The following is a 20,855-nucleotide window of genomic DNA, read 5'->3' on the forward strand; positions in this document are numbered from 1 at the left end:
ACAGGTCATAACCAATAGATTGTGGTCAGAGTCCACATCTGCCCCTGGAAATGTCTTACAACTTAAAACCTGGTTCCTAAATCTCTGTCTTACCATTATATAATCTATCTGATACCTTTTAGTATCTCCAGGGTTCTTCCACGTATACAACCTTCTTTCATGATTCTTAAACCAAGTGTTAGCTATGATTAAGTTGTGCTCTGTGCAGAATTCTACTAGGCGGCTTCCTCTTTCATTTCTTAGCCCCAATCCATATTCACCTACTATGTTTCCTTCTCTCCCTTTTCCTACACTCGAATTCCAGTCACCCATTACTATTAAATTTTCGTCTCCCTTCACTATCTGAATAATTTCTTTTATTTCATCGTACATTTCTTCAATTTCTTCGTCATCTGCAGAGCTAGTTGGCATATAAACTTGTACTATTGTAGTAGGTGTGGGCTTCGTATCTATCTTGGCCACAATAATGCGTTCACTATGCTGTTTGTAGTAGCTTACCCGCATTCCTATTTTCCTATTCATTATTAAACCTACTCCTGCATTACCCCTATTTGATTTTGTGTTTATAACCCTGTAGTCACCTGACCAGAAGTCTTGTTCCTCCTGCCACCGAACTTCACTAATTCCCACTATATCTAACTTTAACCTATCCATTTCCCTTTTTAAATTTTCTAACCTACCTGCCCGATTAAGGGATCTGACATTCCACGCTCCGATCCGTAGAACGCCAGTTTTCTTTCTCCTGATAACGACATCCTCCTGAGTAGTCCCCGCCCGGAGATCCGAATGGGGGACTATTTTACCTCCGGAATATTTTACCCAAGAGGATGCCATCATCATTTAATCATACAGTAAAGCTGCATGTCCTCGGGAAAAATTACGGCTGTAGTTTCCCCTTGCTTTCAGCCGTTCGCAGTACCAGCACAGCAGGGCCGTTTTGGTTAATGTTGCAAGGCCAGATCAGTCAATCATCCAGACTGTTGCCCCTGCAACTACTGAAAAGGCTGCTGCCCCTCTTCAGGAACCACACGTTTGTCTGGCCTCTCAACAGATACCCCTCCGTTGTGGTTGCACCTACGGTACGGCCATCTGTATCGCTGAGGCACGCAAGCCTCCCCACCAACGGCAAGGTCCATGGTTCATGGGGGGAGGTCTGTTTGAATACCACCATTCAAATGTAAAATTTAGCAAATATATGCTACTTAAGACATATTGAACCCAAAAATCCAGTTTTCGGTGCAAAGGTAAATTCTTAATTACCGATATTCTACAGTGTGGTCCATTGATAGTGACCGGGCCAAATATCTCACGAAATAAGCATCACACGAAAAAACTACAAAGAACGAAACTCGTCTAGTTTGGAGGCGAAAACCAGATGGCGCTATGGTTGGCCCGCTAGATGACGCTGCCATAGGTCAAACGGATATTAACTGCGTTTTCTTAAATAGGAACCCCCAATTTTATTACATATTCGTGTACTACGCAAAAAAATGTGAATGTTTTAGTTGGACCACTTTTTTCGCTTTGTGACAGATGGCGCAGTAATAGTCACAAACGTATACGTACGTTGTATCACGTAACATTCCGCCAGTGCGGACAGTATTTGCTTCGTGATACATTACCCATGTTAAAATGGACCGTTTACCAATTGCGGAAAAGATCGATATCGTGTTGATGTATGGCTATTGTGATCAAAATGCCCAACGGGCGTGTGCTATGTATGCTGCTCGGTATCCTGGACGACATCATCCAAGTGTCCGGACCGTTCGCCGGATAGTTACGTTATTTAAGGAAACAGGAAGTGTTCAGCCACATGTGAAACGTTAACCACGACCTGCAACAAATGATGATGCCCAAGTAGGTGTTTTAGCTGCTGTCGCGGCTAATCCGTCCATCAGTAGCAGACAAACTGCGCGAGAATCGGCAATCTCAAGAATGTTTCATCAACATCGCTTGCACCCGAACCATATTTCTATGCATCAGGAATTTCATCGCGACGACTTTGAACGACGTGTACAGTTGTGCCACTGGGCACAAGAGAAATTACGGGACGATGACAGATTTTTCGCACGAGTTCTATTTAGCGACAAAGCGGCATTCACCAACAGCGGTAACGGAAACCTGCATAATATGCACTATTGGGCAATGGAAAATCCGTGATGGCTGCGACAAGTGGAACATCAGTGACCTTGGCGGGTTAATGTATGGTGCGGCATTATGGGAGGAAGGATGATTGGCCCCGGTTTTATCGATGACAATCTAAATGGTGCAATGTATGCTGATTTTCTACGTTATGTTCTACCGATGTTACTACAAGATGTTTCACTGCATGACAGAATGGCGATGTACTTCCTACATGATGGATGTCCGGCACATAGCTCGCGTGCGGTTGAAGCGGCATTGAATAGCATATTTCATGACAGGTGGATTGGTCGTCGAAGCACCATACTATGGCCCGCATAGTCACCGGATCTGACGTCCCCGGATTTCTTTTTGTGGGGAAAGTTGAAGGATATTTGCTATCTTGATCCACCGACAACGCCTGACAACATGCGTCAGCGCATTGTCAATGCATGTGCGAACATTACGGAAGGCGAACTGCTGGCTGTTGAGAGGAATGTCGTTATACGTATTGCCAAATGCATTGAGGTTGACGGACATCATTTTGCGCATTTATTGCATTAATGTGGTATTTACAGGTAATCACGCTGTAACAGCATGCGTTCTCAGAAATGATAAGTTCACAAATGTACGTGTATCACATTGGAACAACCGGAATAAAATGTTCAAACGTACCTACGTTTTGTATTTTAATTTAAAAAACCTACCTGTTACGAACTGTTCGTCTAAAATTGTGAGCCATATGTTTGTGACGATTACAGCGCCAACTATCACAAGGCGAAAAAAGTGGTCCAACTAAAACATTTATATATTTATATTTCTTTACGTACTATACGAATATGTAATAAGAAATGGGGGTTCCTGTTTTAAAAAATGCAGTTGATATGCGTTTGACCTACGGCAGCGCCAGCTAGAGGGGCGAACCACACCGCCATCTGTATTCCCCCTTCAAGCTAGACAAGTTTCGTTCTTTGTAGTTTTTTCGTTTGACTCTTATTTCGTGAGATATTTGGCCCCGTCACGATCAATGGACACTCTGTATAAAAGTTTGTTAATAAAGATCGTTTAAATTAATGGAAAGTTTAGAATTTACTTTTTTGATCTTCAGGTACTTCATTTCACTCGTCGTAGAAATGATTATAGAACATTAACATTTGTCCGGAGCTCGTGGTCCCGCGCCCGGGTTCCCGGGTTCGATTCCCGTCGGGGTCAGGAATTTTCTCTGCCTCATGATGACTGGGTGTTGTGTGATGTCCTTAGGATAGTTAGGTTTACGTAGTTCTACGTTCTAGGGGACAGATGACCATAGATGTTAAATCTTATAGTGCTCAGAGCCATTTTGAACATTAACATTTGCTTGACAATTTACCAAGGCCAAAAACCGGACCCGAGCATCCAAAATGGCAATCGAGCCCTCTATAACACATCCACGCAGCCTTTCACGAGAAAGGTCCTTACATTAGGACAAGCATGGGCAACCTTTCATGTCCAGCGTGTCTGATTTACTTCCTGCTTTACTCTGCGGCCATCCTCGTCACTCGACGTGACAGCAGCGCTCCTAATGGATATTGCGCCCATGACGTTAATGTTACTGCAATGCCCTGATGTCCCGACATCTTATTATATCTCAAAACAGGCGTTTTTGCGAGTGCATTCGTTTTATGTTCACCTTATCTACAAATGTTTACGCGTCATAAACATCTTTTCTTTACTTAAGACGTTTTACAATAGCTGTCTCCAAAACACCCTCCGTAGAATTGTTCAACGTAGTTAGACAAACGTCTTACGCTGGAATATCAGGCCACTACCACTGTCATTACGGAAAAATAAACGCCTATAAAAAAAAACACTGTTTGAAGCTAACTCATTATAAAGTACCTTCAGTCTCGTCGGTTGCAATGTTTTACACCTTTTAGACCTGAATTTTTTTCTGGAGGAAGAAAAATTTTTATTTATGCTGTAATGCTCTAAGGTGATTTTTTGATGATTTTAAATGCAAGATTGATATAAATTTTTTTACCAGTTTTCTAAGCTGTTGTGTACATAGTTCCACGTAGTCAGCGCGTAAACAACTTTCCCACCAGAGCGCACCCTGCTAAGCACAACAGCGCAGGTGCAGCGCTCGTCTGTCTCCGCACTACGAGAAGGCGCTGTCTTAGAGACAGACAGACCAAATTCTGCTTCCCCCGATCCGCGTGTTATTATGTAACGGAGCCAATGAGATTCCTGCTAACGTAGAACCTTTTCTCCTCGCGGATCACACTCACGCAGTGATACATGAACGGGCGAGGTATTATAACGAGTGTACAGACCTCCGATTAGTCAGTCTGCATTAGTCTGCATCAGTCTATAGTCAAGTTTCAGTCTGCGCCTAATACGATTATCATATCCCTGTACATAGCCATGAAGGTAAATGTGTAGACACTTTGTCAAGTATCAGATATATGTGAGAATAAGATTAACGTACCAAGACCAAAGGAACTTCAGATTGTCAATTGTAAATAGCATCCAGAATGAAGTTGAGTAAGGTTTATGACTGTTATTATTTTAATAAATGTGTGTGAAAATTAATCAAGTTCTGTTTAAAGTCGGTCACCGTCAATCTGCTACTCTAAGCGTGCAAGTGGCATTTCTATCGTCTGACCTAACGGCAGAAGAAAAACACTCCACCATAAGACCACGAGACATATTGCTGACACTCGCCTACTTCATTAGAGCGACAAGTCAAATAATCTGGTGGCGTGTGTACCGAAGGTCTTACAGTACGCACACCACATAAACATACTTCGTAGAGTTGGCTTCATTTTATGGACTAAAATAACTAATTACGAAATATCCTCTATTGCAATAAATAGTAAAATGGTCATTTAATAATTACCATGCAAAATAACAATAATAGTATCGAATTATACAGTGGAATATTGCGAACCAGCCACATCCGTGGGTTGTGGTGGTCAGGGGGTGCTGTGCACTGTTACATTAACTTGCTGATATTTTCATTGTGATGCCCAACAGTTGGGAGCACTTGGACATGGTCAATAGGCTGAACATTCACAAAAGTGTACCTCAGGTTTATATTGCGAAAAAATTCTTCTGTTGCAGCTAAGACACAGTAAAAGTTAATGTACACAATTGTCGCCAGACGGTCTGGAATGGTTAATATGCCCACGACGGACAAGAATTATTTACTAATGTCAATATGGGAAAGAATTGATGAACAATGTGTGGTAATGAGACAGATAATCCCAGATGACAAGTAAATCATCCACACCTACACGGCTACTCCAAGTGCTTGGCAGAGGGTTCACCGAACCACTTTCAAACTCCCTCCAATGTTGAACAGCGGGCGGTAAAAACGAACACTTATATCTTTCCCGGCGAGTTCTGATTTCCCGTATTTTATTATGATGGTCGTTTCTCCCTACGTAGGCTGGCGTCAACAAAATACACTCCTGGAAATTGAAATAAGAACACCCAGGAAGGGGAAACTTTATTGACACATTCCTGGGGTCAGATACATCACATGATCACACTGACAGAACCACGGGCACATAGACACAGGCAACAGAGCATGCACAATGTCGGCACCAGTACAGTGTATATCCACATTTCGCAGCAATGCAGGCTGCTATTCTCCCATGGAGACGATCGTAGAGATGCTTCATGTAGTCCTGTGGAACGGCTTGCCATGCCATTTCCACCTGACGCCTCAGTTGGACCAGAGTTCGTGCTGGACGTGCAGACCGCGTGAGACGACGCTTCATCCAGTCCCAAACATGCTCAATGGGGGACAGATCCAGAGATCTTGCTGGCCAGGGTAGTTGACTTACACCTTCTAGAGCACGTTGGGTGGCACGGGATACATGCGGACGTGTATTGTCCTGTTGGAACAGCAAGTTCCCTTGCCGGTCTAGGAATGGTAGAACGATGGGTTCGATGACGGTTTGGATGTACCGTGCACTATTCAGTGTCCCCTCGACGATCACCAGAGGTGTACGGCCAGTGTAGGAGATCGCTCCCCACACCATGATGCCGGGTGTTGGCCCTGTGTGCCTCGGTCGTATGCAGTCCTGATTGTGGCGCTCACCTGCACGGCGCCAAACACGCATACGACCATCATTGGCACCAAGGTAGAAGTGACTCTCATCGCTGAAGACGACACGTCTCCATTCGTCCCTCCATTCACGCCTTTCGCGACACCACTGGAGGCGGGCTGCACGATGTTGGGGCGTGAGCGGAAGACTGCCTAACGGTGTGCCGGACCGTATCCCAGCTTCAGGGAGACGATTGCGAATGGTCCTCGCCGATACCCCAGGAGCAACAGTGTCGCTATTTTGCTGGGAAGTGGCGGTGCGGTCCCCTACGGCACTGCGTAGGATCCTATGGTTTTGGCGTGCATCCGTGCGTCGCTGCTGTCCGGTCCCAGGTCGACGGGCACGTGCACCTTCCGCCGACCACTGGCGACAACATCGATGTACTGTGGACACCTCACGCCCCACGTGTTGAGCAATTCGGTGGTACGTCCACCCGGCCTCCCGCATGCCCACTATACGCCCTCGCTCAAAGTCCGTCAACTGCACATACGGTTCACGTCCACGCTGTCGCGGCATGCTACCAGTGTTAAAGACTGCAATGGAGCTCCGTATGCCATGGCAAACTGGCTGACACTGACAGCGGCGGTGCACAAATGCTGCGCAGCTAGCGCCATTCGACGGCCAACACCGCGGTTCCTGGTGTGTCCGCTGTGCCGTGCGTGTGATCATTGCTTGTACAGCCCTCTCGCAGTGTCCGGAGCAAGTATGGTGGGTCTGACACACCGGTGTCAATGTGTTCTTTTTTCCATTTCCAGGAGTGTATTTTCCCATTAGGAGGAGAAAGCTGATGCTTGCTATTTCGTGAGAAAATGTCGCTGCAACGAGAATCGCCTTTGTTCTAATGGTTTCCATCCCAAATCCTGTATCATGTCAGCAACACTCTGCCCTCTGTTTCTCCATGATACAAAACTATTGCTCTTCTTTGAACTTTCTGGGTGTACTCCGTTAATCCTATCTGCATAAAAATAACACGTATTTTGAGAGAATATTGACCGAAAACTTTTTTTTATTTTGTTGGATGTAATCATTCACAGTAACAATCAAACCTAATCATATTTCTAACAAAGGAAGACAGTCTATTATGGACTCACTTTCCTACCAGATGCGTCCTCTGGTGATTCTTTAGTAACACAATCACTAAATACAAAGCTAAAACCCCTAAATGTGTTTAAAGTAACAAATTATTGGTGTGCATAAACCACAGCTCACCGATCAACAGGGCCACCGCGAAATCCAAAACCTCTCGGTACAATTGTAGTAAAATCGGTGGGAGGACCGTTCGGTAACAGGTCTCAGAAGGTTACTGAATAGGATATTTCGATAAAGAACGGAAAATGACGTCGCTACCGGGAGCAACCTACTACACCGATCGTTTGTGAACAACCTAAGACGGCTGCTCAGATTCTCTCCTAAATCGTTTATGTGTGTAAGGAACAGCAGTAGGCGTATATCACCTTGGTGATTCAAGAGCTTGAAATTTGCTGTGTTAATGTCCACAAACGCTACTAGCAATCATTTTTTAAAATGCATTACTGGCCATTAAAATTGCTATACCACGAAGATGACGTGATACAGACACGAAATCTAGCCGACAGGAAGAAGATGCTGTGATATGCAAATGATTAGCTTTTCAGAGCATTCACACAAAATTGGTGCCGATGATGACACCTAAAACGTGCTGACACGAAGAAAGTTTCCAACCGATTTCTCATACACAAACAACAGTTGACCAGCGTTGCCTGGAGAAACGTTGTAGCGATGCCTCGTGCAAGGAGGAGAAATGCGTACCATCACGTTTCCGACTTTGATAAAGGTCGGATTGCAGCCTATCGCGATTGTGGTTTATCGTATCGCGACATTGCTACTCGCGTTGGTTGACATCCAGTGACTGTTCGCAGAATATGGATTCGGTGGGTTCAGGAGGGTAATACGGAACGCCGTGCTGGATCCCAACGGCCTCGTATCACTAGCAGTCGACATGACAGGCATCTTATCCGCATGGCTGTAACGGATCGTGCAGCTACGTCTGGATCCCTGAGGCATCAGATGGGGACGTTTGCAAGACAACAACCATCTGCACGAAGAGTTCGACGACGTTTGCAGCAGCAAGGACTATCAGCTCGGAGACCACTGCTGCGGTTACCCTTGACGCTGCATCACAGTTAGGAGAGCCTGCGGTGGTGTACTCAACGTCGAACGTGGATGCACGAATGCCAAAACGTCATTTTTTCGCATGAATCCAGGTTCTGTTTACAGCATTGTGACGGTCGCATCCGTGTTTGCCGACATCGCGGTGTACGCACATTGGAAGGGTGTATTCGTCATCGCCATATTGGCGTATCACCCGGCGTGATGGTAAGGGGCGCCATTGGTTACCCGTCTCGGTCACCTCTTGTTCGCTTTGACGACACTTTGAACAGTGGACGTTACATTTCAGATGTGTTACGACCTGTGGCTCTACCCTTCATTCGATCCCTGGGGAAACCCTACATTTCAGCAGGATTATGCATAACCGCATGTTGCAGGTCCTGTACGGGCCTTACTGGATATAGAAAATGTTCGATTGCTGCCCTGGCCATCACATTCACCATATCTCTCACCAATTGAAAACGTCTGGTCAATGGTGGCCGAGCAACTCGCTCGTCACAATACGCCAGTCACTACTCTTGATGAACTGTGTTATCGTGTTGAAGATGCATGGGCAGCTGTACCTGTACACGCCATCCAAGCTCTGTTTGACTCAATGCCCAGGCGTATCAAGACCATTATTACGACCAGAGGTGGTTGTTCTGGGTACTGATTTCTCAGGATCTATGCAGCCAAACTGCGTGAAATGTAATCACATGTCAATTCTAGTATAGTATATTTGTCCAATGAATACCCGTTTATCATCTATATTTCTTATTGGTGTAGCAATTTTAATGGCCAGTAGTGTACATATCACCATCCCATGACTTTTGTCATGGCAGTTAACCCATATTTCTATTTTGTGGTTCGTTATTTTCCTACTCATGCATTAACCCAATTTGATTTTGTGTTGGAAATCCCGTACTCTCCTAGCCGTAAGTCCTGCTCTTTCCGCCACAACTACTGCGCTAATTCGAAGTATACTAAACTTCAACGTACCCATTTCACTTTTCAGTTTCTCAAACGTACCTATCCGATTAAGGGATCTAGCACTCCACTCCCCGACTTGTGGAATGTCAGAATTTTTTTTTCTTATTCTAACGTCCTCCCTAAGAGTCTACGCCCGAGGATCTAAATCGGGGACTATTTCACCTCTAGAACCTTTTTCCCAGTAGGATTCCATCATCATTAAACCATACAGTAGAGCTCCATATCCTCGAGAAATATAACGATTTTACATTCCCGCCGCACTACCAACACTGACTGACGTCATTCATCAAGACTGCGGTCCCTCAAATTACCGGAAAAGACCGCTGTCCCTCTTCAGAGACCATACGTTAGCGTGGCCTCTCTACAGAAGTCCCTACGAAATGATCGCACCTACGGTACGACTCTGTGTAATACAGAGGCACACAGGGCACCCCCAGCGCCCAGATCCATGGTTCGTCGTGCTTCTATGGCCTGTCAGTGTCGTAAATAACGCACAGCTTACGAGCATACCGTTATCTGAAATATGCCGCCACTACGTTGTGTGGTAACAAACAAAGCCCTTCAATAAATAACGCGATAAGAAATGAAATTGAGACAGCTGAAGGAAAGTTTTAGCCCGCTTAAGTGGCTTATACAGCGTACCTCACTAGGTCTGTATTCAAGTGTTTGCAAACACTGAAATAATGTTAACTGTTAATATGTCATCTGTTTCCGAAAAAAAAGTTTTCAACTTTAGTATTCCACAGACTCTTGTAAGTGTGACTCGTGCACTTGATTCTGAAAGGCTACAGAGAAATAAAGTTAAGTTATACGTTGTTTAACGTAATCGGCATCGATACCAATGTTTCTCTGCCACAGACATAGACATCATAATCTGTTGTAGCGTATGGACATTCCGTTGTTTCGTGCCGTCACCATTGTATAATCTGTTGTGTTGGCTGAAGAGCCAACACCGTTTTACTAGTCGAGGCCGAAATGTACGCGTTTTCGCTCACGTAGGCTCGCGTGAGGAGGGAAGAACTGTACTGACGTGAGATCTGGAACATGACAAGGAATGAGAATTCATAAAGTGGACGTAATTAGTTTGATACTTAACTTTAATCCATTAATGATGAACCTCGCTCTTGACGGTACAATATTATCTGTTTAGGGTACATAGTAACTGAATATAGCGCCTTGCTAGGTTGTAGCAAATGACGTAGCTGAAGGCTATGCTAAACTGTCGTCTCTGCAAATGAGAGCGTATGCAGGCAGTGAACCATCGCTAGCAAAGTCGGCTGTACAACTGGGGCGAGTGCTAGGGAGTCTCTCTAGACTAGACCTGGCGTGTGGCCGGCGCTCGGTCTGCAATCACTGATAGTGGCGACACGCGGGTCCGACGTATACTAACGGACCTCGACCGATTTAAAGGCTACCACCTAGCAAGTGTGGTGTCTGGCGGTGACACCACATAATCCCCCCAATTACATGAAGTAGCTCACAGCCTACAGAAAACTTCTGATGATGACGACAGAGGAATATATTACATTCTGACGTTGAGAGAAATCAGTGAAGCAATTACCTAAGGATTTCGTCAATAAAAACTACTTTGTTACAAGGATTTGGTCAGTGAAGCTAATTTAGAAGTAGCTCACCTGGGAATTGGCCAGTTTTTGCTAAAGTAAGGATGCGGGCTGCTTCGTGCTTTTGTTGACAGAGCCGGCGGCTCTCCTAGGTCTGAGCGAAAGGTGCCACGCAGTAAGTGCCGTCCACAGAGAATAACTGACCACGATATTTTTGCCTAATCTTTTCGGACATCAACGGACGAGACTCTGAGATGTCGCCTGACCAGCGAGGGAAGGTCTGTTACTCCCGACGAAATTTCAGCTGTAGGGGAGTTTTGAGACTGGTACTGGGAAGAGGATGACGCGAAAGTAATCGAGAAGGCAAATATCAGTGACGGAAATATACACTGAAGAGTCAAAGAAACTGGTACGCCTCCCCAATGTCCAGTAGGGCCCCAGCGAGCATGCAGAAGTGCCTGAAAACGACGTGGCATGGGATCGACTGATGTCGTACTGTTGGAGGTAACTGACACCATGAATCCTGCAGGGCTCTTCATAAATCCGTAAGAGTACGAGGGGATGGAGACCTCTTCTGAACAGCACTTTGCAAGGCGACCCAGATACGCTCAATAATGTTCATGTCTGGGGAGTTTGGTGGCCAGCAGAAGAGTTTAAACTCAGAAGAGTGCCCCTGGAGCAACTCTGTAGCAATTCTGGACGTGTGGGGTGTCGCATTGTCCTGCTGGAATTTGTCCAAGTCCGTCGGAATGTACAACGGACATGAATGGATGCAGATGATCAGACAGGATGTTTACGCTCGTGACACCTGTCAGAATCGTATCTAGACGTATCAGGGGCCCCATATCACTCTAGCTGCACACGCCCCACACCAGCTTGAACAGCCCCCTGCTGACATGCAGGGTCCATGGATTCATAAGGTTGTCTCCATACCCGCACGCGTCCATCCGCTCGATACAATTTGAACTGAGACTCGTCCGACCAGGCAACATGTTTCCACTCATCAACAGTCCAATGTCGATGTCGACGGGCCTAGGCGACGCGTAAAGCTTTGTGTCGCACAGTCATCAAGCGTACACGAGTGAACGTTCGTCTCCGAAAGCCCATATCGAAGATGCTTCGTTGAATGGTTCGTACGCTGACACTTGCTGATGGCCCAGCATTGAAATCTACAGCAATTTGCGGAAGGGTTGCACTTCCGTCACGTTGAAAGACTCTTTTCAGTCGTCGTTGGTCCCGCTTTTGCATGATCTTTTTCCAGCTGTAGCGATGTCGGAGATTTGATATTTTTCTGAGTTCCATATATTCACGGTACACACGTGAAACTGCGGTACAGGAAAATGCCCACTTCATCCCTACCTCGAAGATGCTGTGTCTCATCACTCGTGCGTCGATTGTAACACAACGTTCAAACTCACTTAAATCTTGATAACCTGCCAATGTAGTAGCAGTAACCGATCTAACAACTGCGCCAGATACTTGTTGTCTTATATAAGTGTTGCCGACCGCAACGCCGTATTCTGCATGTTTACATATCTCTGTATCTGAAGACGCATGCCGATACCAGTTTTTTTGGCGCATCAGGGTATTGTCTGGGGTTGCTAAGCTGTTCGTTAATGATTTTCATAGCGTATTTATACTTTTAAAAACATGTAAAAACTTACGTTGTTTTTACGCTGTAGAACGACTTCTTTCCATTTTCCGCGTAACGTAAGATTGGTGTCATATAGTACAGAAAGAATTGTATGAGTAAACTTAGAATTATTATATTACTGTACATTGAAAATAACGCTGGGCCTCTTGAGAGACTGGTGTGGCAGCTGACTCCACGTGTACATCTACATCGACATCTACATCTACACTCTGTAAGCCACCTTATAGCATATGATGCAAGGCACTTTGTGTGTACCGCTGTCACATCCCCTCTGTCCCTCTCTACTGGTGAAGATCTGCAGGAAGAACGATTGTGCATAAACCTCCATGTGAGTTCGAATCTTTCTGATTTCACTTTTATGGTTTTTTCGCGAAATGTACGTAGGTGGAAACAAATATATTAACTGACTCTTCTAGTGAAGTATGGTTCTGGAATTTTACACTACTGGCTACTAGAATTGATACACCAAGAAGAAATGCAGATGACAAATATATTATACTCTAACTGACATGTGATTACATTTTCACTCAATTTGGCTGCATAGATCCTGAGAAATCAGTACCCAGAACAACCACCTCTGGCTGTAATAACGGCCTTGATATGTCTGGGCATTGAGTCAAACAGAGCTTGGATCGCGTGTACAGGTACAGCTGCCCATGCAGCTTCAACACGATACCACAGTTCATCAAGAGTAGTGACCGGCGTATTGTGACGAGCCAGCTGCTCGGCCCACCATTGACCAGACGTTTTCAATTTGTGAGAGATCTGTAGAATATTTTCTGTATCCAGAAAGGCCCGTACAAGACCTGCAACATGCGGTCTACATCTACATCTACATCCATACTCCGCAAGCCACCTGACGGTGTGTGGCGGAGGGGAGGAGGAGGAGGAGATTAGTGTTTAACGTCCCGTCGACAACGAGGTCATTAGAGACGGAGCGCAAGCTCTGGTGAGGGAAGGATGGGGAAGGAAATCGGCCGTGCCCTTTCAATGGAACCATCCCGGCATTTGCCTGAAGCGATTTAGGAAAATCACGGAAAACCTAAATCAGGATGGCTGGAGACGGGATTGAACCGTCGTCCTCCCGAATGCGAGTCCAGTGTGCTAACCACTGCGCCACCTCGCTCGGTTGTGTGACGGAGGGTACCCTGAGTACCTCTATCGGTTTTCCCTTCTATTTCAGTCTCGTATTGCTCGTGGAAAGAAGGATTGTCGGTGTGCTTCCGTGTGGGCTCTAATCTCTCTTATTTTATCCTCATGGTCTCTTCGCGAGATATACGTAGGAGGGAGCAATATACTGCTTGACTCTTCGGTGAAGGTATGTTCTCGACCTTTAACAAAAGCCCGTACCGAGCTACTGAGCGTCTCTCCTGCAGAGTCTTCCACTGGAGTTTATCTATCATCTCCGTAACGCTTTCGCGATTACTAAATGATCCTGTAACGAAGCGCGCTGCTCTCCGTCGGATCTTCTCTATCTCTTCTATCAACCCTATCCGGTACGGATCCCACACTGCTGAGCAGTATTCATGCAGTGGGCGAACAAGTGTACTGTAACCTACTTCCTTTGTTTTTGGATTGCATTATTTTAGGATTCTTCCAATTAATCTCAGTCTGGCATCTGCTTTACCGACGATTAACTTTATACGATCATTCCATTTTAAATCACTCCAAATGCGTACTCCCAGATAATTTATGGAATTAACTGCTTCCAGTTGCTGACCTGCTATTTTGTAGCTAAATGATAGGGGATCTATCTTTCTATGTATTCGCAGCACATTACACTTGTCTACATTGAGATTCAATTGCCATTCCCTGCACCATGAGTCAATTCGCTGCAGATCTTCCTGCATTTCAGTACAATTTTCCATTGTTACAACCTCTCGATACACCACAGCATCATCTGCAAAAAGTCTCAGTGCACTTCCGATGTCATCCACCAGGTCATTTATGTATATTGTGAATAGCAACGGTCCTATGACACTCCCCTGGGGCACACCTGAAATCACTCTTACTTAGGAAGACTTCTCTCCATTGAGAATGACAGGCTGCGTTCTGTTATCTAGGAACTCCTCAATCCAATCACACAATTGGTCTGATAGTCCATATAATCTTACTTTGTTCGTTAAACGACTGCGGGGAACTGTATCGAACGCCTTGCGGAAGTCAAGAAACACGGCATCTACTTGGGAACCCGTGTCTATGGCCCTCTGAGTCTCGTAGACCAATAGCGCGAGCTGGGTTACACACGATCGTCTTTTTCGAAACCCATGCTGATTCCTACAGAGTAGATTTATAGTCTCCAGAAAAGTCATTATGCTCGAACATAATACGTGTTCCAAAATTCTACAACTGATCGACGCTAGAGATATAGGTCTATAGTGCTGCACATCTGAAAGATGTTCCAATCCTTTGGAACGCTACGCTCTTCTAGAGACCTACGGTACACCGCTGCAAGAAGGGGGGCAAGTTCCTTCGCGTACTCTGCGTAAACTCGAACTGATATCCCATCAGGTCCAGAGGCCTTTCCTCTCTTGAGCGATTTTAATTGTTTCTCTATCCCTCTGTCGTCTATTTCGATATCTACCATTTTGTCATCTATGCGACAATCTAGAGAAGGAACTACAATGCAGTTTTCCTCTGTGAAACAGCTTTGGAAAAAGACATTTAGTATTTCGGCCTTTAGTTTGTCATCCTCTGTTTCAGTACCATTTTGGTCGCAGAATGTCTGGACACTTTGTTTTGATCCACCTACCGCTTTGACATAAGACCAAAACTTCTTAGGATTTTCTGCCAAGTCAGTACATAGGACTTTACTTTCGAATTCATTGAACGCCTCTCGCATAGCCCCCCTCACACTACATTTCGCTTCGCGTAATTTTTGTTTGTCTGGAAGGCTTTGGCTATGTTTATGTTTGCTGTGAAGTTCCCTTTGCTTCCGCAGCAATTTTCTAACTCGGTTGTTGTACCACGGTGGCTCTTTTCCATCTCTTACGATCTTGCTTGGCACATACTCATCTAATGCATTCTGTACAATGGTTTTGAACTTTGTCCACTGGTCCTCAACACTATCTGTACTCGAGACAAAAATTTTGTGTTGAGCCCTCAGGTACTCTGTAATCTGCTTTTTGTCGATTTTGCTTAACAGAAAAATCTTCCTACCTTTTTTAATATTTCTATTTACGGCTGAAATCATCGATGCCGTAACCGCTTTTTGATCGCCGATTCCCTGTTCTGCATTAACTGTTTCAAATAGTTCGGGTCTGTTTGTCACCAGAAGGTCTAATATGTTATCGTCACGAGTCGGTTCTCTGTTTAACTGCTCAAGGTCGTTTTCAGATAAAGCACTTAAAATAATTTCACTGGATTCTTTGTCCCTGCCACCCTTTATGAACGTTTGAGTCTCCCAGTCTGTTGTTGTTGTTGTTGTTCTCTTCAGTCCTGAGACTGGTTTGATGCAGCTCTCCATGCTACTCTCTCCCAGTCTATATCCGGCAAATTAAAATCTCCACCCAGGACTATAACATGGTGGGGAAATCTACTCGAAATATTTTCCAAATTATCCTTCAGGTGCTCAGCCACAACAGCTGCTGAGCCAGGGGGCCTATAGAGACATCCAATTACCATGTCTGAGCCTGCTTTAACCGTGATCTTCACCCAAATCATTTCACATTTCGGATCTCCGTCAATTTCCTTCGATACTATTGCACTTCTTATCGCTATAAACACGCTTCCCCCTTCACTGTCCAGCCTGTCTCTGCGGTATACATTGCAATGTGAGTTTAGGATTTCATTACTGTTTACTTCTGGTTTCAGCCAACTTTCTCTCCCTAGTACTATATGGGCGTTGTGACCGTTTATTAATGAGAGCAGTTCTGGGACCTTTCTATAGACGCTCCTGCAGTTTACTATTAGCACATTAATATTGTTATTCCCTGTTGCATTTTGCCTACTCCTACCTTACCGCGTCTCAGGAGGCGTCTTGTCGGGCCTAGGGAGGGAATTCTCTAACCTAAAAAAAACCCATGTGCACTCCACACGTACTCCACGACCCTTGTAGCCGCTTCCAGCGTGTAGTGCACACCTGACCTATACAAGGGGACCCTACATTTCTCCACCCGATAGCGGAGGTCGAGAAATTTGCACTCCAGATCTCCGCAGAATCGTCTGAGTCTCTGGTTTAAGCCTTCCACTCGGCTCCAAACCAGAGGACCGCGATCGATTCTGGGAACGATACTACAAATAGTTACCTCTGATTCCACCCCGCGAGCGAGGCTTTCCGCCTTCACCAATTCCGCCAACCGCCTGTACGAACTGAGGATGACCTCTGAACCCAGACGGCAGGAGTCATTGGTGCCGACATGAGCAACAATTTGCAGTCGGGTGCACCCAGTGCTCTCTATCGCCGCCGGTAGGGCCTCCTCCACATCTCGGATGAGACCCCCCGGCAAGCAGACAGAGTGAACACTGGCCTTCTTCCCCGACCTTTCCGCTATTTCCCTAAGGGGCTCCATCACCCGCCTAACGTTGGAGCTCCCAATAACTAATAAACCCCTCCCCCCGTGTGCCTGCTCGGACCTTGCTGAAGGAGCAGCCACATGTCCACTCACAGGCAGAGCGGGCGATGCCACACGGCCAGCCTCCACATTGACCCTCCGCCTTGTGCGCCTCGAACGCCGCTGAACCCACCACTCCCCTTGGGGAGAGGGTGGCCCAACCGCTCCCGGCACCTGCGAAGATGTCTCGACAGCAGGGACAATGGGTGAAGCATGTAACACCTGGGATGTACCATGCGACGCCCCAGACTCCCCACTGCCGCTACACTCCGAGGCAGCAGCCTGAAGATGGCTGACCGCGGCCTTCAACACGTTCAGCTGTTCGCGAACAGTGGCCAGCTCGTCCTGCGTCCGTACACAGCAGTCACACATACTATCCATCCTAAGGAATCAATTTACTGAAGAGAGTTAATCAACTTTTAACTAGACTGCTAATTCACTAAAGGCACCTCGTTATTGACTAAACTGTGATTGCTGGCCACTTCTTGTAGAAAAAATGAAAATAGCACTACCTGTCTCTGGACTGTATTGAAAACAAACACTAGCACTACTGGCACTATGGTTGACTAAAGGGAGTCTCTCTGACTGTATTCAAAACAAACACGAAATCTATGGGAAACTATTAATAGCACTCGACAATTAAAGCTTCCTAAAAGCAAAAAAACACGGAAGAAGTAGTGACAAGTAAGAAAAATACAGTTAATACTTAAATTAAGGTAGCTCGCTGCACAGCAGACGGCGGTTAGGACGACATTATCCGCAGGGATCGAATGAAGAGTAGAACCACGGGTAGTAACACATCTGAAATTTAACGTCCACTGTTCAAAATGCCGTCAATGCGAACAAGAGGTTACCGAGACGTGTAACCAATGAGACCCCATACCATCTCGCCGGGTGATACGCTAGTATGGCGATGACGAATACACGCTTCCAATGTGCGTACACCGCGATGTCACCAAACACGGATGCCACCGTCACAATGCTGTAAACAGAACCTGGAATCATGCGAAAAAATGACGTTTTGCCATTCGTGCATCCATGTTCGTCGTTGAGTACACCACTGCAGGCTCTCCTACCTGTGATGCAGCGTCAAGGGTAACCGCAGAACTGGTCTCCGAGCTGATAGTCCAATGCTGCTGCAAACGTCGTCGAACTGTTCGTACAGGTGGTTGTTGTCTTGCAAACGTCCTCATCTGTTGCCTCAGGGATCGAGACATAGCTGTACGATCCATTACAGCCATGCAGATAAGATGCCTGTCATCTCGACTGCTAGTGATACGAGGCCGTCAGGATCCAGCACGGCGTTCCATATTACCCTCCTGAACCCACCAATTCCATATTCTGCTAACAGGCATTGGATCTCGACCGACACGAGCAGCAATGTTGCGATACCGTAAACCGCAATCGCGATAGGCTACAATCCGACCTTTATCAAAGTCGGAAACGTGATGGTACGCATTTATCTTCCTTACACGAGGCATCACAATAACGTTTCACCAGCCAACTCTGGTCAACTGCTGTTTGTGTATGAGAAATCGGTTGGAAACTTTCTCATGTCAGCATGTTGTAGGTGTCGCCAGCGGCGCCAAACTTGTGTGAATGCTCTGAAAAGCTAATCATTTGCATATCAGAGCATCTTCTTCCTGTTGCTTAAATTTCACGTCTGTAGCATGTCATCTTCATGGTGTAGCAATTTTAGTGGCCACTAGTGTAATATTAATTCACACCATATTGCATGACGCCTATGTTGTAGCGTGTGCCACTGGTGTTGGCTGAGAATCTACGTTAGAGTTTCTCAGTTACAAAATCAGCCGGTGACGAAAAGCTGTCCTCTTCTTTGGATGTTCCCTGTTTTCTCCATTTATCCTACCTCGCACAGATCCCACAATGACGAGCGACATTTTGCTCTGCTTCCATACAGATCGCAAATGACTATGTCAGTCGTGGACGAATTTTAAAACTCATATCCATTACTGGGCACTGCATCAAGTGGAATACTGGTGACTGTAGATCAGGAAAACTTATGTGCCTACTACAGCACAGACAGCTGTGGCTGGGTTGGGTAGATCCTTCAGGAGCTGAAATGAGAATCTCTCGAGGTAATGCACTATTGAGAAAATTTAGAGAATTAGAATTTGAAGCTGACTGCCAAGTGACTCTCTTGCTGCCAACATACACTGAGCATGAGGATCATAAAGATAAGATACCAGAAATAAGGGCTTGTAAAGAGGCATATAGATAGTCGTTTTTCATTCGTTCACTTTGTGAGTGGAACAGGAAAAGAAATGCATGGTAGTGGTACAGGGTACATTCCGCCATGTGCCTTACGGAGGCTTGATGAGTAGCTGTGTAGAAAGCACCCCATTACAGCTCTTTCACCAAGGAAAAATTTCTGTTTGTATTGTAAATCGAGCCCAGGTCCTTGCATTCTAGCAAATACACTACCCACTCAGCTATGGAGGCCGACTGTCCAATACCAGATTGGCATGTGTAAGTAATAAGGCAATTCCAAGATCTCAGCTACTTATAATCTGAAGGTGAGGTGACATGTCCAGTGTTTTTAGCCTCAAAAATTCACCATACTATACACACTTCCTAGTGTATTTTGAAACTTACAGAGGAGAGAGCACTGTGTGACGTGGTTTGTTGTGTGTTGCAGGATGGATCCCTCTGGCAAAGTAGCTCTCGTCACCGGGGGAGCTGGGGGGCTGGGGCGGGCCTTCACCAAGGCGCTGCTCACTGCAGGAGCCAAGGTCAGTGCCAGGCGCTCGAACTGGCTGTGCCGCCCTACTCAGTGAAACACAGGGCTAACCAGAAGCACCTGCCTTTTTTTCGGATGTCACTATGTGACAACAACGAGAAGAACAGCAACAAGACATAAAATATTTTAGTAAAACTTTGAAAGGGTTCAATGTGCAAAATGCTTCAAATGGCTCTGAGCACTATGGGACTTAACATCTATTGTCATCAGTCCCCTAGAACTTAGAACTACTTAAACCTAACTAACCTAAGGACAACACACAACACCCAGCCATCACGAGGCAGAGAAAATCCCTGACCCCACTGGGAATCGAACCCGGGAACCCGTGTGCGGGAAGGGAGAACGCTACCGCACGACCACAAGATGTGGGTAGGGTTCAATGTACCACCCTTTGTTGTGCATGAGCAGAAAGTACGACTGTAACAAACAACGGCGCCCATGAGATAGTTCTTGAATGGGGGGTGGGGGCGCCTACACCTGCGGGTGCCGTGTATTTTCAGTATTTTGAGAGACAAATGGCGACTTACAAGTAGCCATATAATTTTTTCATGTGAACTACTGTCTTTCAGATCGTTTCCTTCCAAGAAAACCACGTTAATATACACTCCTGGAAATTGAAATAAGAACACCGTGAATTCATTGTCCCAGGAAGGGGAAACTTTATTGACACATTCCTGGGGTCATATACATCACATGATCACACTGACAGAACCACAGGCACATAGACACAGGCAACAGAGCATGCACAATGTCGGCACTAGTACAGTGTATATCCACCTTTTGCAGCAATGCAGGCTGCTATTCTCCCATGGAGATGATCGTAGAGATGCTGGATGTAGTCCTGTGGAACAGCTTGCCATGCCATTTCCACCTGGCGCCTCAGTTGGACCATCGTTCGTGCTGGACGTGCAGACAGCGTGAGACGACGCTTTATCCAGTCCCAAACATGCTCAATGGGGGACAGATCCGGAGATCTTGCTGGCCAGGGTAGTT

The 20,855-nt window shown here is 45.8% G+C and overlaps 1 protein-coding gene across 1 annotated transcript in view; it reads left to right on the forward strand.

Annotated features, from left to right (window-relative positions):
* The window catches only part of LOC126354462 (15-hydroxyprostaglandin dehydrogenase [NAD(+)]-like), a 77,055-nt gene that overhangs the window by 7,141 nt on the left and 49,059 nt on the right, over nucleotides 1–20,855 (forward strand). Inside the window, exon 2 of the mRNA XM_050004160.1 lies at nucleotides 19,761–19,854. Within this exon, the coding sequence (XP_049860117.1) occupies nucleotides 19,762–19,854 (93 nt within the window). The 5' untranslated portion in view covers nucleotide 19,761. The remainder of the gene's footprint in view (nucleotides 1–19,760; nucleotides 19,855–20,855) is intronic.

The sequence above is a fragment of the Schistocerca gregaria genome, chromosome 3 (assembly GCF_023897955.1).
Source record: "Schistocerca gregaria isolate iqSchGreg1 chromosome 3, iqSchGreg1.2, whole genome shotgun sequence".
In the NCBI taxonomy this organism is placed as follows: Eukaryota; Metazoa; Arthropoda; class Insecta; order Orthoptera; family Acrididae; genus Schistocerca; species Schistocerca gregaria.